This window comes from Drepanopeziza brunnea, assembly GCF_022702325.1.
Source record: "Drepanopeziza brunnea f. sp. 'multigermtubi' strain 214-2 chromosome Unknown ctg10, whole genome shotgun sequence".
Taxonomy (NCBI): domain Eukaryota; kingdom Fungi; phylum Ascomycota; class Leotiomycetes; order Helotiales; family Drepanopezizaceae; genus Drepanopeziza; species Drepanopeziza brunnea.
This window is the reverse complement of record NW_027094073.1, coordinates 2,195,119-2,216,312: the sequence shown is the minus strand read 5'-3', so window position 1 is coordinate 2,216,312 and position 21,194 is coordinate 2,195,119. Positions and strand designations below refer to the sequence as shown.

At 50.7% G+C, this 21,194-nt stretch overlaps 8 protein-coding genes across 8 annotated transcripts; 5 read left to right on the top strand and 3 right to left on the bottom strand.

Annotated features, from left to right (window-relative positions):
• Positions 1 to 21: 21 nt before the first annotated feature.
• On the bottom strand, positions 22 to 1,443 carry L3040_006270 (uncharacterized protein; the record flags this gene model as incomplete). The annotated part of the gene is made up of 4 exons (XM_007293065.1): positions 22 to 348; positions 400 to 639; positions 694 to 994; positions 1,205 to 1,443. 4 exons carry the CDS (start codon positions 1,441 to 1,443, stop codon positions 22 to 24), a joined length of 1,107 nt encoding a protein of 368 aa, XP_007293127.1.
• A 1,815-nt stretch (positions 1,444 to 3,258) lies between these two features.
• On the top strand, positions 3,259 to 4,291 carry L3040_006269 (uncharacterized protein; the record flags this gene model as incomplete). The annotated part of the gene is made up of 5 exons (XM_066157151.1): positions 3,259 to 3,450; positions 3,523 to 3,722; positions 3,781 to 3,879; positions 4,044 to 4,119; positions 4,208 to 4,291. The coding sequence occupies 5 exons, from the start codon at positions 3,259 to 3,261 to the stop codon at positions 4,289 to 4,291; spliced, it is 651 nt and encodes a 216-aa protein (XP_066011358.1).
• A 658-nt stretch (positions 4,292 to 4,949) lies between these two features.
• L3040_006268 (uncharacterized protein) lies at positions 4,950 to 6,320 on the top strand (the record flags this gene model as incomplete). Its single annotated transcript, XM_066157145.1, has 1 exon — positions 4,950 to 6,320. One exon carries the CDS (start codon positions 4,950 to 4,952, stop codon positions 6,318 to 6,320), a length of 1,371 nt encoding a protein of 456 aa, XP_066011357.1.
• A 1,076-nt stretch (positions 6,321 to 7,396) lies between these two features.
• L3040_006267 (uncharacterized protein) lies at positions 7,397 to 8,422 on the top strand (the record flags this gene model as incomplete). Its single annotated transcript, XM_007293063.1, has 1 exon — positions 7,397 to 8,422. One exon carries the CDS (start codon positions 7,397 to 7,399, stop codon positions 8,420 to 8,422), a length of 1,026 nt encoding a protein of 341 aa, XP_007293125.1.
• A 1,629-nt stretch (positions 8,423 to 10,051) lies between these two features.
• Positions 10,052 to 11,525, top strand: L3040_006266 (uncharacterized protein; the record flags this gene model as incomplete). Its single annotated transcript, XM_007293062.2, has 2 exons — positions 10,052 to 11,074; positions 11,151 to 11,525. 2 exons carry the CDS (start codon positions 10,052 to 10,054, stop codon positions 11,523 to 11,525), a joined length of 1,398 nt encoding a protein of 465 aa, XP_007293124.2.
• Positions 11,526 to 13,377: 1,852 nt separating this feature from the next.
• L3040_006265 (uncharacterized protein) lies at positions 13,378 to 15,239 on the top strand (the record flags this gene model as incomplete). The annotated part of the gene is made up of 3 exons (XM_007293061.2): positions 13,378 to 13,696; positions 13,746 to 13,967; positions 14,032 to 15,239. The coding sequence occupies 3 exons, from the start codon at positions 13,378 to 13,380 to the stop codon at positions 15,237 to 15,239; spliced, it is 1,749 nt and encodes a 582-aa protein (XP_007293123.2).
• A 1,156-nt stretch (positions 15,240 to 16,395) lies between these two features.
• Positions 16,396 to 17,613, bottom strand: L3040_006264 (uncharacterized protein; the record flags this gene model as incomplete). Its single annotated transcript, XM_066157129.1, has 5 exons — positions 16,396 to 16,655; positions 16,717 to 16,863; positions 16,918 to 17,015; positions 17,094 to 17,399; positions 17,462 to 17,613. The coding sequence occupies 5 exons, from the start codon at positions 17,611 to 17,613 to the stop codon at positions 16,396 to 16,398; spliced, it is 963 nt and encodes a 320-aa protein (XP_066011356.1).
• Positions 17,614 to 19,120: 1,507 nt separating this feature from the next.
• Positions 19,121 to 20,818, bottom strand: L3040_006263 (uncharacterized protein; the record flags this gene model as incomplete). The annotated part of the gene is made up of 1 exon (XM_007293059.2): positions 19,121 to 20,818. The coding sequence occupies one exon, from the start codon at positions 20,816 to 20,818 to the stop codon at positions 19,121 to 19,123; it is 1,698 nt and encodes a 565-aa protein (XP_007293121.2).
• Positions 20,819 to 21,194: the final 376 nt, after the last annotated feature.

Here is a 21,194-nt window from a genome sequence, read left to right as displayed (position 1 = left end):
CGTACAAAATGGCACAGCTGCTTAAGCAGGAGTAGCCTCAGCGGTGCCGTTGGTGCCGTTGGTGTCCTCAGCAGCAGCCTCGGCAGCTGGAGCGTTGGTATCGTCATCGGTCTTGTCTGGGCTGTCAATGGCGATCTTGACGGCAATCTCACGACCCTCGATCTCCTTGGCGTTCATCTCAGCAACGGCCTTTTGTTGCATCTCCTCAGAGGCAAGGGTAACGAAGCCGAAGCCACGACCCTTGCGGGGCTCGTTGCGGGCCTGGAGCTTCTTGACCATGAAGCGGGGGATGGGGCGGAGGGCGATCTTGGCGGAGGATGGCTCGTAGGCGGCAAAGAGTTCCTTGAGCTGTGTGGAATTGTTAGACTTGCCAATTTGGGAAGGAGCACTTAGACGTACCTTCTCCTCAGAAAGGTCGTATGGGAGGTTGGCCACCATGACCTTGTTCTTGGATGGGATTCCATCGGCTGGAGGGCCACGCTCGCGTCTCTCACGGGGAGGACGAGGAGCCTTCTCGGTCTTCTCGGTCTTCTCCTTGGGCTCCTTGACCTCCTTGTCCTTGGTCTCGGTGGTGTTGGTGATATCGGTCAACGGGGCGGCCTCTCCAGCTGGAAGCTCGGCACCATCCTCGCCTCGGGACTGGATAGTTGCTCAGCAGGAGAACGCAAACTGCACTTAGATTTACAAACTTACTTCACCACGGTTACGTCCGCCACGGCCTCCACGACCGCGACCGCGACCACGTCCACGTCCAGATTGTCTACGGCGGCTCTCCCCTCCCGAAACACCCTCACCACCGCTGGCAGCACCCTCAGCCTTCTCGGCGTTTGACTCGGGCTTGCGGGCAAGTTGAACAGAGACCTTGCGCTCAAGGATCTCCTTTCCAGAAAGCTCGGCAATGGCACGCTCGGCCTCGCTGGGGGTAGAGAGGTCGACAAAGGCGTAGCCAACAGGGCGTTCGGTACGGGGGTTCTTTGGGATGGAGGTGGATTCGCTGTAGAGAGAAATGTCAGCCAATGTAGCAAACAGCCCGTTCCCCGTGCCCAAAAGAGTGAGGGACAGTCAAAGGTGCTGAAGGTGAAGGTCTTGCCATCTGCAGGCACGACGCACATCGTAGCTGCCTTTGTTGTTGAAAGAAGTCACGCATGAACACTGAAGAGCAAAATAGAGCAGGCCGGGGAGCGGGGCCCTAGGAGGTGCTTACATCAGGTATCCCGAGAAGAAGGCTTGCAACTCCCCCTCGGTCGTCGCATATGCGAGGTTACCGATATAGAGTCTGCGACCCTCAGCGGCGCTGGCAAGGACTGCATCAGGTGAGGCAGACTTGTCAGCACCGGTGGTGGGCTCGGCGGCAGCGGGCTTATCGGAAATTGAGGTGTTGCTAAGAGCGGCAGTAACGTCTTTGACGGCGTCAGTAACTTTCTCCACGATGGTAGTAGACATGGTGATTTGCGGTTGGGTTGGATTGGCTGGAAGAACTGGACTGAAGGGTATGGATTTTCGGCGTGGATTGTCGACGTTCGCTGAGTGTAGAATTGACTCTTGAACAAAGGGGGGAGTTGGAATAGGGTAGCTAGGTGCCCTAGGTGACTGTTTGGGGGGGGGGGGAAGTTGTTTGGGGGGGGGTGGATGGAGTTTGATGAACTTTTGATTGTTGTGGTGTAGTCGGGGAAGAAAGGAAGGGAAAGGAAGGGAGGCTGCGCGTGCGAAATATATCATTCCTAGCCTGGGGCTGGACTAGCAACCGGGTTCTTTTTTTTGATCGCTCTAGTCCCGATCAGGTATGGCCCACTTCTCGCTAACGTGTGGGGGCAGCGACGAGGGCGAGACACCTCATCCAATGATCATTGATTGCCGCCAGAATAAATGGATCAGGGGGTAGGGGGTAAGGCTTATATAAGGTGATAGTACTACGGTACCTAGTGAGTTACCTCCGTAGAGACGGAGACCTCCTTTTGTTTATGCCTGTACCGGTACTTGGGCTCCTTTTTCACGATAAGTCTCTCTTTGTATGTCTATGTACATGTGTATATGGATATACACATATACACATATACACATATGTACATACCAGTTACTTGCCCAACTTGATCATATCGGCCTCACTTTCGTTGACTTATTTCTTTTTACTTGTTTCGTCTATCATCCAGTATCACACCAGCTCACCCCTGCCGGCACCTGTCAATCATCCAACACAGGCCCGTTCAGCTCCACCAAAATCCGATACAGTACGGAGAATTACTCGAGCCCGCACCAAAGCAAAAATGCTTGGAGCGCTAGCGGATCATTGGATATCACGCTGACCTGCACGTCAATTCTAGAAAACCGCAAGGCTGCGGTCTGTGGGCAGTGGGCAGTGGGCAGAGGACAGTGGGAACCCGCAGCAGCTGTGGTTTGTTTCTCTACCCGGTCGTACAGGCTGTGACATGACCTCAATCAACCTCCAAACTCTGCTACAGCAAGAGGCAGATACCATACCTTCAAGGTGATGATCTTAGGTAAAGACGTGAAGTAAGACAAGATCGAATGGAACAGCCACCTACTATTGACCGACTACTGTTCCGCCGGTCCGCCGTTCCGAAGCCCTGACACCCAGACTCGTCGTTGTCGATAAGGCTGCAGGATGGCCTCGTCGGAGATTCTGCACGAGATTAAGGGGTTGCTACACATACGGACTCTGTACTGCCTGCCCCCTTTTTTTTTCTCAAGGTCACGACCGACGGCTACAACTGATACACAAACGTCGAGGCCGCTACTATCCTGAAGTCTGTATAGGTTTTTCTGTTGTTACGGCGGCTCTCGCTGGCCGGTTCAAACAGGATGGAACTGGAAGAACTCAATCAAGTGGTAGAAACATCGTGTTTTACGTTTAGGAAGGATATATAAGTATGATACAGTAGACAACCATGGCAATAGGTACGGCTTACCGGTACCTATCAAACATACATGTCCCGTGACCTCAAACTATCGCGTATTGAAACCTTGACAAACAGCTACATTGAAACTCTGACACGGATCACAACTATGTCACCGCGCGTGTAAAAAAAAAGTACCGTAACTACTGCATGCACAAAAAACCTATTAGGTCGACTTGAGAAATGGTTCTGGTTCTGGATCCATTGTCTACCAATCCCGGCCGTCTCTCGTCCCAATATCAAACTTACTACTACTATCCGAATTCGTGACGCTCGCCACCTCTGCTCCACCTCCTCCTCCTCGATCCTCTATCATCCCCACCCACCATCCACCACCGCAACAATGACCCAAACACCCAGTGGCCAAATTCCCGATAGATACGCCCTCATTCTCTATGGCTCCGAAACAGGAAACAGCCACGAGGTGGCCGACCGACTGGGGGATATCACCGAGCGTCTGCATTTCAAGACCATCGTTACCGAGATGGACGACTTTGCCGATGTCGTGGAGAAGAAGATGAAATCTGGGCAGGTCGTATGTCGAGACCTCTACCTACTACTAGTTTTGCTACAGCGTAGAATGAATATAATGCTCACGAACAAGTAGAAGAAGATCCCCAGCCTGAGGATAGACTCGATACGCAAGGCGACATTGGTCGTCCTCGTGACTTCGACGGCAGGCCAAGGCGAGTTTCCGAAGAACTCGAGGAGGCTGTGGACGAGTCTTCTGAAAAAGAGTCTACCAAAGGATTATTTGGATGGTGTGCAGTATACGACTTTTGGGCTGGGGGATAGCTCTTACGCGAAGTATAGCGCCTCGATGCAGCGCAACCCAACCCAAGGTCATGTGACTCACGATTCCCAGGTTCAACCGAGCGGCGAGATTACTGCATGTACGATTCCAGGGACTGGGCGCGAAAGAATTGTTTCCGAGAGGCGAGGCTGATGAGCAGCATGCCGACGGGTGAGTCTGCTTTGGTTCCCAGTGTTGGCGTGGCGCGGGAACATGGACCTCCATCGTCCATCGTCCATCGTCCATCGTCCATCGTCCATCGTCCATCTTGATCCTCCGCTATCACATAACTCACCCATCACTTCCGCAGCAGTCATCTGACCGACATAACATAGTATTGACGGTGCTTTCCTGCCTTGGTCCATGGAGTTCAAAGCTCATATACAAACCACATTCCCTCTACCAGAAGGAGTGACCCCAATACCTCCTGATACGCTCCTCCCTTTCAAGTGGACACATCAGATTGCCGAACCAGAACCAGAACCAGGACCAGAACCAGGACCAGAATCAGAACCAGAACAAGAACCCGAAAGCTTGCCCCTACTCAATGCCGGTAAAGCGAGCGATACTCCCACTGATCTAACAACGCCCAAGGATCCGGACCCACACCCCCCCCCCCCCCCCCCCCCCCCCCCCCCCCCCCCCCCCCCCCCCCCCCCCCCCCCCCCCCCCCCCCCCCCACATATAATATATATATATATATATATATATATATATATATATATATATATATATATATATATATATATATATATATATATATATATATATATATATATATATATATATATATATATATATATATATATATATATATATATATATATATATATATATATATATATATATATATATATATATATATATATATATATATATATATATATATATATATATAATATATATATATATATATATATATATATATATATATATATATATATATATATATATATATATATATATATATATATATATATATATATATATATATATATATATATATATATATATATATATATATATATATATATATATATATATATATATATATATTATTATTATTATTATTATTATTATTATTATTATTATTATTATTATTATTATATATATACATAGACCCGGACCCGGACCCGGACCCGGACCCGGCCTCAAGAGAAACAGAGTTACCACCAAAGGACCTACCTGTACATCCCAATCCCAAAATCGAGTCTGAGTCCGAGCCCGAGCCCGAGCCCGAGATGATGATCTACCGGCCACCCGAAGACCAAACGCCGGATGTTCCATGTCCCATGCTCAAGGAACCCTTCGATCGAGAGGATCTCGAGGTCGATAAACCAATAAGCCAAGAAAATTTTCAGTTAGCCCCAGTACCAGGACGTGTGGCCTACCTTCAGAAGAACAAACGTCTCACCCCAGAATCACACTGGCAAGATGTCCGCGAGATCACACTCATGATCGGCGGAAATGTACGCTACAAGCCTGGCGACACCCTGATCGTATACCCCCAAAACTTCCCCGAAGACGTCCAAGCCCTGATCGATCTCATGGACTGGGCCACAGTAGCAGATGTGCCTCTCCAATTCAAGCGTGACCCCGGTACTGACTTCTACGATATGTTTCACGTCAAACCCAGCCCTACAAACTTCTACCCCAGGTACAACTCCACCTTGAGACAGCTCCTCACACTCAACCTCGACATAACCGCCATTCCACAACGCAAAGTCCTCGACCTCCTTGCATGCTATACCATAGATCCTACCCACAAAGAACGTCTGCTCGAACTCTCCAACCCAGCTTTCACAGACGAGTTCTTCGACTACGCCACCCGGCCCCGCCGCAGCATCCTGGAAGTCCTCCAAGACTTCAGCTCCGTCAAACTCCCTTTCCAGATCGTGACTACCGTCTTCCCCACCATCCGCGGTCGCCCTTACAGTATCTCAAGCGGTGGAAAGCAGCTCGTCACGTACAACAACTCAGTATGTACGAGAGTACAGCTCCTAGTAGCTATCGTACACTACAAGACTGTGCTCCAGAAAGTCCGGCGAGGCTTGTGTACGCGTTGGCTCGCAGCGCTGCAGGAGGAGCGGTCCATGATCATGGTCGATTTCAACCCCACGGACCTCTACCTCGATATCCAGATGGCCTCTCGCCAGCCGCTCATCATGATTGCCCCCGGCACTGGCCTCGCACCCTGCCGCTCTCTGATCTGGGATCGCGCTGAGATCGCAAATGACTACCCTGTTTCACCAATATACCTTTTCTTCGGTGGCCGCAACGAGAAAGCTGACTATTTCTATGAGAACGAATGGAAGGATCTGACACACCTGCTGCATGTTGTCACGGCTTTTTCGCGTGATGATCCGACGGGTAGAAAGGTGTATGTACAAGAAAGGATCCGCGAGCATGGCGAGATGATCTTTGAGCTACTATTTGAATGCGCGGCGGTTATCATCGTGTGTGGTAGCTCGGGCAGCATGCCGAACGCTGTCAGAGAGGCCTTCGTGGATGTGGTGGAGGAGCACCACCCTACGAAGCCGGACCGGGCAGGTGCTAGTGCTTTGTTGGCTCGGCTGGAAGATATTGGAAGGTATAAACAAGAGACGTGGTAGATGGAGAGGGATGGGATGGGAATACGAGTGGTGTGGGTTGTATTATTCTATATGGGCTATCGTCCCTTTTCGAGTGGTTTTGTGGCAACAGAGGCTTTAGAGGTAGGAATGAATGGAAGCCACGATTTTTATTTTTATTTTTATTTTTTTTTAAAAGGGGGGGGGGGGATGCTCCCACCCATTAAACAATAACAGCACAGCTTCCAATTTTTAAGCCTATCACTAAGAAGGCTCCGGAACCACCCTTATAGTCTATATAAGACCGGAATCGGTCTCTTGTATTTACCTCAAGCAAACAAGCGACTGACTCGTTTTCCTCACTTCCTCACTCTCAAATTCACATAAGGACCCGCTAACTTTCTTTCAGCCCCATCCTATTGCCTATTCCAATGGAGTTCGCCGCGGCCATCGCCTATTCTACCCATCACCCAGTTTTGCCAGTGGTACAAAATCTGAAATATTCCTCGTGATATCCACCCGGAGGGATTTCCAACGGAGGCCCCCACGTGCCAGTTAGACTTACTCTACCGCGGCAGTAGTTACGCGCAGTGTGACACTAAACTTCACCAAATTCCGTGAAGATTACAGAGCTCCTCCGTCTATCCCGAACAGCATCTGCATGGAGTGCTGTCCACAGCCATCACCGAGTCCCGCGCCCGTTACTCATTCAATTTCTCGAGAATCTTGCATAGTGAGCGCAGTCTCTCCGGTGTCACTCGTTCTTGCAGCAGTCGATGTGGATTTGCCATCTGATTTCCCAATTCTCAAGGTTCGGCCATTAGTTGGAAGGCCCCTTCCCCTCCACAATTCTCAACGTTGGGTCTTCATTTGGGGCACCTTCCCCTCCATATGGCCTACCAAGACTGCTATTTCCCCCTATTTTCTTCTTCTTCTTCTTCTTCGTATTCTTCTTCATGCTCTATCTATGCTGAGATGTTTTTTTAGCGTTTCATTACACGTCTTTCCCTATACAGGGTAGGTTCCGAGAAGCCAGCGCACACTTCATTCTCTATTTAAGCATTCTTTTGAACATGAATATCTCTTCTCTTGATCATATTTATCGAGGAAAACTTCCAATGCATCCCTCAAGGAACGAATCCTCTGCCTCCTCGTCTCAAAAATGCTCCAAGGCGGATCTGCTGGCAAAACAATCTCCTTCATTTGGCGGGCTGCCGCCGGAAGTCCGGGATATGATCTGGGTATTAGCCATGCCTGAACCTCAAGTCCTACGCATGAGCGTGCCCAAACTTCACGTCGGCCACGAGAACTTTACAGAAGACGTTGGGGAAAGCCTCTACGCGTTCCACAAATCCATATACAGCACCTCCTCACCCTGCATCCCCTTGATCCTGCACATCAACCATGAGTCCCGCGCAGTAGGGTTGAAATATCTCAGGCTCAATTTCCCGAACGCTGAAGCAGGCCCATTGCCCCAGAGCTGCCGGGCGCCGGGCTCGACGTTCTGGAGTCCCGATGTCGACACCATCTACCTCCCTACCTACAGTCTTCCAGAAAACGAACCCGTGGAAGCGACGGGCGACTTGAGAGTCAACTCCTCCGTGCATGTCTGGTGGGATCACTCGTTTACCGGGCACTCTTTCCACCACTCGGCTCTAGAAGACATGCAGCACCTCGCGCTGCCGTGGAGCACCAAAATTGCGGGCGGTTTCGGCGTGCGGCATGATATCTGGCACCAGCGGTTCCTAGGCTGGGGCGGGGACTGGATGGCGCCGTGGCTGTACGGCTTCCCCTCCTTGAAGAGCGTGACGTTCATTTACGAGCCCCGTCTTGGGTGGTACCGGCATGGCAAGATCCTGCTGCGAGACGTGTCTGACGACCAATTGGAGATGGGGGGGTGTCCGGACTGCGAGTTGCCGCTTGCACACATGATAGGGAAATCACCGACCGACCTTAAAAAAGTCATAGCAGCGAGATTGGAGCAGGAATTTCACGACAGGAAAGCGCCGGACGTCGAGATGAAGAACGTGGTGTATGGGGAAAGGCGAACGAGCCCCTTCTGTATAAGAAGGAGAATAGCGCGTAGTGAGAGATATGATACGCCTTCGCGGACCGCCTTCGCGCTACGAGCGCTAGGCCTCTAATTCTTCTATCTGTCCACTTGTATGAAGATATGAATAGGCTACGGCAGAGGAGAGTTCACTCTGGAAAAATATTTGGAAGCTTTGCCCGTCCGCAGGCTTCCTCATCCCTTGCACTTCGAAGTAGCCGGTTTGATCAAGCAGCAATTCTTTTTTCTTTTCTTTTTCTCTCAAAGACAATCTGAGGGTGTATTAACTTGCAGTGACAAAAAAAACAAGTAAAAAACAAAAAAAACAGAGGAAGCTGAAATGAGTGAAATAAGCGAGTATCAGAGCACCGGTATGCCAATGCGATTTCGGGAGTGGGAAAAAAAAGGTTAGCTGATTAACCGCTTTCACGATCTACTTGAGTATCAAAGACTTGAACTCGCTGGCTGTCTCCTTGCCGAGCTTACCTTGCTCCGTGGATGTGAAGTTTCAAGGGGGGGGGGGGGGGGGGTGGGGATTTATATATATATATATATATATATATATATATATATACCGAGCGAGCTCTTCGTTATTGAATATGTAGGTAGGTATATAGGTATGTATGTAGAATGAATGAAGGGGATAAGTGGATGCTAGTCTATTTCTGGTGTTGAGACGGAATCTTCGCTGTTAGACGGGGGTTGAATCCGAGGTGTGAGATTGATTCTGGTTATTAAGTACGGTAGGTAAGTGCGTCAAAGCAAGGCTTTTTTTCTTTTTCTTTAGAGAGCTTTTCTGATGATGCATGCGACGTTGTTGACGCTGTGAAAGCTTGGTCGCGCCAAGGAGGCGAGGGTGCTGGAGCCTGTTGAGCTGGAGCTTGAGCTTGAGCTTGAGCTTATTTCAACGCTCTGATCAGTGTTCTCAGCGTGGAAACAATGCGTATGGAATTCTCTGATCGATTTTCGGGGTTGGAAGCTGCTCTGGAGCTATTGACGGAATGTGATTTGTTTGCAATAGATCTAGTTTCCAATATCTATTTGCCATTGGATTATCGCATCCGCGATTCCTCGGAGGAGCAAGCAGGTCATCGCACAGCAGCGATGGCGATCAAAGAGCAATTGGCTAAATGGAAGCTAAGCAGCCAAATATGGGACCATGACCAGCTCATGATCGGCAGGCTCTGTGTACAGAATATGCACTTGACTGCATGCATTGTCTTTAGTGGCACCGCCGAAGCAAACAGGCATACCGATCCGTTGAAATAAGAGGTAAGAGGACAATCAAGCAGCTTTTCATACCCACCTTGGTAAGCGGATCGATCGTGGCGAAATCGGGAAAACCTAATATCACCCCTATCACCCCTATCACCACTATCACCACCGCCACTATCGCCACCACCCGTCGCTTTGAAACTGGCCGGCTTCAATTTGGTGGTGTACTGCCGACAGCCCAACTCCAAGTTAATGCGAGGCTGACAAAGTGTCCCCGACCACTCGCATCGTACGTACTACCTAACTAGCCGCCCCCAACCGATCAACCTGCACGCAGCCGCTTTCCAAATTATTCAAACATCCCCTATAATCGCCCACGCTGGTAAGAAATGCTGTGGCACTTGGAGAAAAAAGAGACACAAACTCGAGCTTGAATATTAATTTCAGACGACGTCACGACGCCAACATCGAGTCACGACGACTTGTACAACCGTTACACGAGACGACCATGTTGAAGCTCCCCATACGGCCGCCCACACGCTCTCTCGGCATCCGCTTGCTTGTGGCCGCCGTGATCTTGTTTGCACTGGTGCAATTGCACCTGTCATACAATAGCAGCGGAAAGATATATCAGTCCGTATGGAAATGGAGCTCCGGGACTGACAGACCGGGAAGCCCAAGCCCGCACAATGGCACTTTGAGGGAGGGCTGTGAGGGCCTGACGGGATTCGACAGAGTCGTTATCATCGTCAAGACGGGGGCTACGGAGGCGGAGAAAAAGATCCCAACACAGTTGAAGACGTCGCTGCGCTGTGCCCCGTACGTGTATATCTTCTCAGATATGGCGCAGACGATTGGGGAAACCCCAATTTACGATGCGCTTGATACCATTTCGCCCTCCTTGACAGAAGAAAATCCCGATTTCGACCTTTACCGCAAACAGTATGAGATTGGGGACCCCGAGCGGATCATGGCTGAGCTGTCTGGTTTGAAGGACGCCCGGATAACGAGTGATCTTGCCGCTTGGACGCTCGACAAGTACAAGAATATGCACATTGTCGAGAAAATCTGGGCGATGAAGCCGGAAATGGATTTCTATCTTCATATCGACGCTGACACCTACGTGGTCTGGTCCTCTCTCATCACGTGGATTCAGCGACTCGACCCTTCGAAAGAATCATACATGGGTTCACTAGCACTCATCAATGGTCTCCCCTTCGGCCACGGCGGGAGTGGCTATCTGATGTCGCGAGAGGCGATGCGTGCATTCGCCGTAACGCACAACGGCACAGCCGCAAAATGGGATTCGCGGATGCACGAGGAGTGCTGCGGAGACTGGACGCTGGCCCAGGCGCTGAAAGAGTATAACATGCCGCTGAAAAACTCGTGGCCGACGATCAACGGGGAGACGCAGAGCACGATTCCCTTTGGGGATGACCATTGGTGTCAGCCATTAGTGACGCTGCATCACATCTCTAACGTCGAAGCCGAGCAGCTGGCAGCTTTTGAGGCAGAGAGGGAGAACAAGAGCGTGCGTATCTACTCCCTCAAGTCTTTCCCCCCGGCTCTCCGGTGAGATCAGGAAATCGCAGACTTACACATTTTAGTCCCCGCTCCTCTACTCAGAGCTCTTCAATGATCTGGTGTCTGACACTATCCCCACCCGCCTCGCCTCCTGGGATAACCTCTCCAAGAACGTCATCATCGCCGGCGTCTCTTCCGCCGACGCCTGCTTCTCTGCCTGCCAAGACAAACTCTCCTGTCTCCAGGCGCGCTGGAACGGCGAGCAGTGCTTCATCGACACCAAGCACGTCTCGTTCGGCAAGCGAGTCGACGTGCAAGATGGAGAGGGCGTGAGGTGGGAGAGCATGTGGAACAAGACGAGGATCGCCCAGTGGGCGGCGCAGAAGAAGGAGTGCGGGAAGCCGGAATTCCCGTTCCAGGAGCGGCCCAGTCGGTGGTTGGATGCTGGGATGTCGTGAAATTCTGCTTGTGAAGTTATTCAGAGAGGAGTGATCTCACCTGTTTGTAAACATCCATCATTTATTCACGAGGCTGTAGGGGATAACATGGGAGGTATCTGGCGTTCGGGACGGCTGGCGGGCATCCTCTAGACGCTTAGAAGAAGGGGATCCGGTAGATATATGGGTAGAGCGGAGAGAAATGTATGCATCATAGCTGTAGCAGCCGAGCTCGACGTCGCTCTCGCTTGGGAAAAGTAGATAGAAGATAAGGCAAAGAGGACTCCGATAACGCAAGGTCGGCGAAGCAGAAGTGTGCATAAAATAAAACCAAACTATCTAATCCATTTCCTCCGCGAAGAGACTTCAACGCAGCAAAGACGCGTCGGCCGCTCGAAGCGAAGGGCTACTGATGTAGATCCGGGGATAACTCATTGACAATGCGCCAGGGAAGAGTCGAACCCAACCCCGCTTACGGAGTCTTTCTATCTACTTTTCATACCGCAGAGGTATATCTGAATTCTCGATTCTGGAAAGCTGGACGGGGTATGTGGGTGTGTTTTACGACGGGGAAGGTCGATTGGGTGATGAATGGTGGTTTGGGGGTTGTCATTGGAATTTGGATTTGATCGGGCTTGCGTATGGTAGTTGATTGGATTGGGTGTATGGATGGATGGATTGTGGACAGTGCTTATGAGGTTGCTGGGTTGTCTGGTGTTGTTGTCAGCGGGTGGGAGAGGCAGGTCTTCTTCTTCTTTGGTACTGGAGCTCTGATAATCTGGTAGCGAAGCTTGGAAATTTTGGATATGGATTATGGGGACTCTCTATTGGGGCTGAGCTATGATATTTCTGTAATGTTATTGCGGGATAGGTAGCAAGTAGTTGATCGGTTTCGGAGGAGGGTTCTCATATGTGGTGAGCGCAGATCCTGCTTAGATGAAGGCAGTAGGTAGGTAGGTACCTAGGTGGGTAGATGGGTGACCTTGGCAGTAGTACATACGCTTTACTTGCAGACGATAGAACTCCACGGGCCCGATACTTGAAGGCCCTCATGCTCTTCTGGCCTTCGTTGAGTTCTTCTTCGGATGAAAAGTTTCAACTGATGGGCGTCAGTCGTCGACGCTAACTTTGACTTGCCATTAGCCTAGAGAGGACTGAGTGGATATCGATGAAGGCGACGGACGGCAGCTACCCTCGATTGCTAATTTGGCCATGTGTGTCTCAGGCCTGATGACCAGGAAACTGTTTAGCCATCTAAGTGCACTCTAGAATTGTGTTTGATCTGGCTTGGGGACCTGAACGTTATGGTGATTGATGAGAAGCAATCGTAGCCGGACCTAAGTAAGTGTCGTGCGGTTAACAAGGTTATAGGACTGTTTACTGCAATGGGCATTGCAGGTCTGCTTTTGCACAACAGGAAGCTATAAAGATAGCGAGCCGCGACATTGCTAGATGAGTCTTGATACTAGATACCCTTAGTCATTGAGCTCTTGATATTTTATATTTCTATATTCAATTGTCAAATTCTATTCACAGTGTGCCCAAGACTGGTGAAATCTAATATAGTCACTCGACGCTTGAATGTCTTTTTAGTTGTTCTAAACCGCACCGAATATGCTAAGGTACCAACCAGCTCGCAGTCCAAATGTCAACTCGGCCTCGGTGATTCACCGTCGCCCACCATTCACACTCAATGTATCCTTTTGAAGGCCCGGTTCAGAATGGCTCGGGAAGTTTATATACAGCTGGAGTTGCGCTCTTTATTCCTCTTTCAATCAACATCACTTCCACCCCTTTCATAATCTCTAATAATCATTTTAATCTCCAAAAATTCCAGATCAACGACAATCCCTCGACGAAACTTTTATACAAAATGGCGACTATGGCCTGGATCCCGAACGATACCAGTATCGATTCACTTCTTGCCGTTCTTCCTTTCTTGCCTTCCAAATCACCACTTCAGGATACTCTGGACCACCTCCAACTCCTCCCCTTTTATCCTACGAGGACACCGCTACGCCAGACCGCAGAGAATTATTACCTTGAGGGTATTCAAGAGTGGGCAATGGCCACCCCCGCTGAGTTTGATTTCGCTCCTGAGGATATTGCGATGGAGATGTTCGCACGTAAGTACAAGAAGGAAGACATATTTTTCTTGGACGACCAAGGTCAGCGTTGCATCATCCGCGAGAGTGAGTACTATCAACCTTCCCGATGATGTGCAAAGTTGACAAGTTCCAGCGCTCGATTACTACCAAAAGAAGCAATGGAAGGGGGATCGTGGTCTCCAACGTGTTTCCCCACGGAACGCCAAAAACAGACATTTCTACTTGAGACGCTATAAGAAAACTCTCAAGCAGATTGATAAGCCAAAAGCCGGGGGAGAGATCTTTGCCCATTGCAGCGAGCATCAATGGAATCTGCCCGTGGGACACGAGCGCCATGTGTTGAGTTTTCCCAGAGGTACATTCTGCCGGCCCTTCCAAGAGAAATCAAGGACTACATATATTGACGACCCTGTTTCTAGAAATCCTACACCTCATTCTCGAGTATTCGCTCACTCTCAAACCTGAACGTTTGTGTCTACAGCCAATGATGATCACTTGCAACTGGAAACGCGAGTGGAACGAAGAGCATTACAACATCATGACCTATGAAAATGATGGTTTCGAAGTCCAGAAATTGCCTGAAGCCCACGAAGAATTCAGATCGGAGAATATACGAAGTGATTTGGACGGAGCGTATATCGAGTTTAGAGATGTCAGGCGGGCCTCTATCGACGCCGCCTGCCTCCGAGTCTGCAAGGCTTTCCACGCGGGTACCCAATTCTTGTATGGCGGCAACAGATTCGTATTCAAAATGTTAGCCCCTATGGGTGGATGCCCACCTTCTACCCTCTACTTCAAAGCGACCAAGCAGTGGCGGCCCTGCCCCGCCAAGCCTCCATTTGATAGTCGCCTCCCGCGCAAGTTGAACGTCGTCAAGCAAATCATCCAGCAACACCTGCCGCTCCAGAAGATGCCAGGATGGATGGCCTACGATCCATTCCTACGATTCCTCTGGTCCATCTCTCCCGCCAAAGCCGCCTTACTACGGCGCCTGGACTTTACGGGCGACGTCAAGCTGCACCAATGCGCGCGCGGCGCTTGCCGCTGCGATCACGGGCTCCAGGATTCCCTCCGCCTCTACATCCCCTTCATCGTCCACTTCTGCCCGAAGGTCGAATCCATCAAGATCTTCGCATTCGAGGATCGATACGGCATGGTCGAGCGGCAGACGGAGCCCGGGAGCCGGGCTCCCACGCTTGCCGAGGCCCTCCTTCCCATCCTCGAGACCGACATCCGCCAGATCCCCCGGCTGAGGGAATTGCACGTTGTCAGCGCCGCGTACAACTATGATACCTCTTGCTACGATTACAGTCCGCTGGGCTGTGCTGAGCCGACCCGGAGGTGGCTCAGAGCGCGCACGCGTCGAGAGAGGCGGGAGGCGCACGCTGTGATGGTTGCGCGGGCGCGAGATGCAATCATGGCAAATTCAAAAACTGTGAACGGGGGGAGCGGCCAGGTCTCGATCGGCGGAGGGCGTGATGAGGTGCCGGGGAAATGGGATGGTGCGAGAAGCACGTTGGGCTGTGGCTTCTGTGGTGGAAAAGGACATGTGTGGGCTAACTGTTATAACCTCTGTGCATGTGGGGAGTACGGGCACCTCCGTGGCAGATGTAGGGGGAGAAAATGAGAGTTTTGAGTTAAAATCATATTTCTTCGTTCATACCTTTGATACAGTATATCGCCCATTTGCAGACGTGGAACTGTGACCTTAATCTGGAGGGGTGGTGATAATATAGGATCAAGAAGGGTGGGGGGGGGGGGGTATTGGAGTGTTCCTATGCAAAGGAATACGGTCGTAATATTTTTGCACTTCATTTGAGGGATTTTTTTTGTCGCGGGGGTACGTTGTGAATTTATACCTGAGATGGATACACCCAACTGCTAGGTACCTTGGCTCTTGGTATGTCCTACTGTTGACTCCCGCCTCGGTTAATCGTCTGAACCGACTTTTCCTTCCCCCTCCCCATATAAGGGAGGGCTACCCTCAGTAGTGAAAGAACATTGCTACTACAATCTTGGAAGGGTTTTAAACCATTCAATCTCAATTCTGATCTAGGAATGACCTCGCCAATGGTTCGATAGAGTGTGCATGAACCGTTCGTTTACTGAGGCTCGGCTAATATTTACTTATGAGCGCTCGTCAGGGTTCGGTCAGGGTCAGGGTCAGAGTTAGGTAGTCCGCGGGGTTGGAGGGCGGCGGGAAGAGCCCTTCGTGAAGGGATTGTGTTTTTGTAGGGAATACAGGTGGGAAGCACACGGTGCTTAGCGGGTTAACGGACGAGCTCGAGAATTTAACTTGACGAGCCACTCCCCCCATCACGGTATTCACGAGAAGATTGTTGAAGGGAATACGCTCGTTCAGTCTTCTGGATGGGCACTAGAAACACCACGGCAGTGCACATCGCGATTAGGAGCAGTAAACGGCACACAGTTTTGACTTGAGAGGGAACAATTTGATTTTTTTTTCTATTTTTTTTTTTCTAGTGCGGTAAGCTCTCCGGTAACGAAAAGAGAAGCCCGGAAAGAAAAGCAGCGATGCGGAATGCGGAATGCGTTGTGCGAAAGGTGACGGTTTTTCCAAACTCCACAGCCGATGCCTATCCGAAAAGTAGGGCGAGCCACGGGGTGCTGCTGTTGTACACGATTGAAGGGATCGACCATCAGCACAGGCTCGTTGCTCAGCAGAGAGAGATACCGTGCCCTGATCAGGCATACGGGCGATCTCAGCAATGGGTCGGTTCTGGTGCTGGTATGGGACCGACCGATCGCCGGCCCTCTCTACCTTATTGGGTGAGAGCGGGCGTGGCTTCATCCTTGCGGATGTAGATGTTGAGGATCCCCTTTTCGCAGTAGAACCAGCTCTGGTCGAATTCCTCGTCTCGCTCGTAGGCCTCGAACATCTTATTCAGGCCGGGGAGCATGTAAGGAGGCTGGGAAACGAAATCCGCCTCTCTCTTCTTGTCCACCCAGTGGTTCTCGGTGATCAGGACGGCGGGCCACGTACCCTCGCAGATCCACCACAAGCGGGAGACTTCGTTGTCCACTGTTCTGTAGTGTTAGCGCTTGACGGCAGCTGCAGGGGTTATGGGTAGAGGATGGCGTACTGTTCATTACCAGGCTGTTGGCATTGATCATCGAGAAAGCGTCGGGGTCGTCGACGACGTTGAATGCGTTTCCTTTCAAGAACTCCTTGTCGAATCTAGAGTACGTAGGGTCCTGGATGAAACACGGCAAAAGTTTTCCTTCTTGCGCTGAGACGGTGGTAAGCATATACGTATTCTGACGCGGACGGGATGGAGACTTACGAGAAAGGATCCTTCTCATATGCATGAGGAGCGCCAACTTCATACCAGTGCCGGGGTCCATCTCCTTGCTTTCGACATCCGGGTTGACTATATGGTGGCTGCCAAGTTCCAAAGCAATGATATTCGTGATCTTTGGACCATCTTTCCTGAGCAGTGCCTTGATTCAGGTGTCCCACATGGAGAATTCTTCCTCGTTCTCCCTGCGAGATTTCTCATAAGCCGCGAGCCTTGAAGACAGATCCTCCCTCGATGTCTTATAGTACGCTTGAAACGAGATCCTTGTTAGACAGTTCTGCAGCGGATGGCTGAGGTTCGAGCTCGGCCCAATCTTCGGCTGCTCGTTTTTTTTGTTCAGCATTGTATACTGGTAGCGCAGGCTCACATTTTCCTCCAGACCCAGGCGATCGTATAGGTCGCGATCAAGCTCGTGAGTAACTTCTTCGATGCAGTCGTTTCCAAAGACACTTCTCATCAGAACAGGCCTTCGCTATTGGTTAGCTGTGCTCTGCGACTCCTCAACCGGGACGAGCAAGATTTAACTTACATATGGCTTTCTGCACCATACTTCGCACAATATTTCCTCAATTTTTCGTTCACCTGTTTACCTTTGAAAGCTTGTCGTAGAATTAGTTTGTTGTCCAGGGTGACGGTGAGGGTGGTAAGGTTAGGCTTGCTGCAGAAGATGACGAATCCCATCTTGAAAGTGGTGCGTGCTATAGTAGGAAGGAGATAAATCAGTAAAAAATCAACCATGGTATTGTTTGAAGGCAGAGTTCCTGCCCTGTCGGGCATCTTGACCTACTGTGTATTTTTTCCGTATGCTTTTCTGTAAGTTGGAAGAAGGTACCCTGAAGGTTTCCTCGAAGTTGTAAGTGGCGGACGAGCGAAGATCCGAGAAAGGTGTAAGGCAAAGATGTATTGTAAGTCGTGAAAGAGTATTGAGGCTAAGGAGTCTGGATTGTGTTATTAATGATCTGAATTCTGTTCTGTTAGTTGCGGTCCCGATGGGTCCTTTTATAAACGTTTCAAGAGGCCCTCTTTCTAAACAGATATGTCTACCAGCTACGTGATTGACTGATCTTTTTGTGAATCACGTAGATATTTCAAGAGGTCCTCCATCCAAGTAGGTTCCACAAGCGTCGTGATTGATAGGCTTTTTTGAATCACATCAAAGGGATAGACTTGTGAGCAACATCTCAACTCGTTAACATTCTGGGAATCAATTCAAGTCTCGGCAGTTCTGTGGAGCGGATCCGCGCTATAGTTTACAGTCAAGAAACCGCTCTGATGTTTTACTTTATTGGGAAAAACGTTGATTGTCCACACTACTTCTCCACTTTGGTATCAGCCTGGTGGCAAAAGCTATACAGGTCCCATACTGCGTTTGCTTAAGTGAATGATCGTAGCTTGAGGTCAACCCCCTCTTAGTCATTAGTCAATGTGAACAAGTTTCTCCAACATAGTGGAAATACTTGGAGGGCGAATCAGGGACAGCGGCCGCCTATGGCAATCATCGCCCCGGGATGATGAGCGTGCGTGCTTGCTAGCTAGCGAAGCATTGAACGAATGTATTTTAGCAGCAGCTGTGCGATTCGCTCCTATAGTCGTGAGAGCTTCGGGAACATGTACCACTAACTTTGATGTAGAACTTCCTGCCTCATTGAGCCGGCCGGCTACTTCGAGCTCGAACAACCTCTGAAGTGTTGATATCAGGTCAACGGCGAAGGATCGACGAGCATGGTCAGTCAATGCCGCGATGATACCATGACACAGCTACACCTCCAACGTGCGAAATCTGCACGAAGGTCTTGGAGCTTTGATGACGAGAAAAGAACTTGGTGGCAAAGTCGTGTCTGGATATCTTTGAAGCTCAGTGTGTACAACTGACCGAAGTAAGGAAAACGCCGGTCCAAGCTTCTAGCGAGCCCTGGCAGCGCCAGGCGAGCATGTGACCAGCTTCCCCTGGCATGCGTCTTCTAACCACAACCTCCTTTGATAGATCACGTCAAACTTCATCACAGGTAAAAAGAGTCCATGGATACAGAGAATTTTGTCTCATTTAGGGGTATAAAATGTGGTATTTCGGAAGGCTAGCAGGCGCTCAAAATGAAAATGTCAAAGCAACGCAATCTACGCGAAGAAACAACTTACAAGTTACAAAGTAGAGATCAGAGGCTCATGGAGTCTGTCACCAGTCTCACACCTAGTAAGGTCCTCTGAAGCGATCGAGGTCATCTCGGCGTCGTAGAACCTCGTCAAAGTCCCTCTCAATACGACTCCTCTCATTCCTCACCTGGATGCGCGCAAGATTGAGCCTTGCCTCCCGAAGTCTGCGCTCGCTACCATGCTCTCTTCGGTCCGGGGTGCGGAACTCCTCCTCAGCTTCAGTCTCACGGCTGTTGGCGACGCGGTTGCGCTGGACCAGGTTGGTACTCCAGTCAGTCAGTTCACCGACCCCCTGGTCGAATTCTCTCTCCCGTCGAGATTCCCAGGCCGCTACCTCGGATCGGAGCCCTGAGATCTCGCGTCGGGTGCGTTCAGAACGCTCGCGGGCTTCCCGGTCGGCTTCTTCTCTCGCGTTTCGCTCTTGTTGTTCACGCTCCGCCGCACGCTGTTCGGCTCGTCTGCGGTCAATTTCTCTCCCTTCTTCACCTAGTCGAGGATTAGAGAATAAAGGGTTACGATCATTGAGGAAGAGTGTGGGGTCATATCGCGCTCGTTCTTCTTCATAACGACTTCCGAGGCCGCCGACAGGTCGGGGTCTGTGGACGCGTTGCTGAGCTTGTTGCCAGATTTCTGCTTGTCTCTCAGCTTCGCGACGGCGATCTCTCTCTCGCTGTTCTTCTTCTCGCTGGCTTTGTTGTTGCATGTCTCTTTGATGATCGAGATAGTTTCCACCAGCAGGCTGTTGGGGCTGGCCATAGAAGCTGTCTCCGAGTGCACCACCAGTCCGAGGGACGAATGGCGGAAAGAAGGCACGAGCGAGTCTGGGCTCGAACGTCAGACCCTGCGGATCAGTGAAAGGGTTCCAGTTGCCAAAGGGGTGGGCCAAGGGATCAGGCTGGTGACTCAGTCCATCAAACGGTCCATCCAGCCGTCCCACGGGTGCCTCGGGATCGCTGAATTCCGGGGTGGAAGGCCTTCTCTGAGGTCTGTTACGGTCGACGGCGATGTTGAATCTCTGCCTACACTGTGGGCATGTTGGGTTAGTTTGAAGCCAGTGCACGAGACAAGATCTGTGTCCGCGATGCTGCCCGTCAGAGCCTGATCCGCAGGGAAGTTGCGCAACATCCTGTCCTGGCTCCAGCTCTAGGAGGCAGACGCAGCAATCTGTGTTGTCCCCATCTACCCTCTCAAAGAGAGGACAGCTCGGATCTTGGAGGTTGTGCAGCTGGGTTCGCCAGGCCTGGCTTCGGGGGGCCGAGGGACGGGCTTGTTGTCTCGGAGGTTCCTGCCTGGGAGGCTCTTGTTGCACGTTCTGCTGTCTTGGAATCATGACCTCCTCGCCCTGCTCTCTCCGGGCGGCAGCATCAGCTCTTCTTTGTCTTTCGCTTGCTTGCTGCCCGGTTTCCTGACGAGGAGGTCTCGCAGCCATGTAAGCCAGGCGATCTCTCACAGCCTGCTCTTCTTCGTCCTGGCGCCGCCTCTCAGCCGCAGCGTTCTGCCCGCCCATTCCTCGCACAGGAGCGGGTCGAGAGTCGGTTCTGTGGCCGGATTGCGGGGGTGGAGGCTGCTGTTGAGGCGGGCGTCCTTCGTAGCAAGCGATGCAGATGCCTCTTGAGGTCTCGCTGCGTGTTTCGGGTCCATGGCATCGACCAGCACAGCTGGCGACGTGTCGCTCCTCGTTCGTGGTGTGACCACATACCTGGAAGAAGGTGGTTTTGTGGGTGCATGAAGACATGGCTGTGGTTATTTTGTCTTCGATGTTCGGAGCGTTTGATGCTTTCAAAACTTGGTGAGGACGATGGTTTAATAGTAGTACCCGAGTACTGTCCTTGATGATCGGAGAACAGGGCATTGTCGATCGTATAAAGAAAGCGTGGTATAATAACAATGGTTGTCTTTCGTTAGCCTGAGGTTAGTGAGGCTTTGCCGTTGTTTGACCTCGTTGGGTCTTGAAAGAAAGTAGTACACTCGGTTGAGTCCCTTTGTCGGCACCAGAAGAATGCCAGAATTCAGATGACTCGTCCATGTGGAAATCTTGATTGCGTAAGGTCTCATCATCGAATTACTTTCTTTGATTCTCTCGAAGTGTCGAGAATTGCAGATGCCCGAGT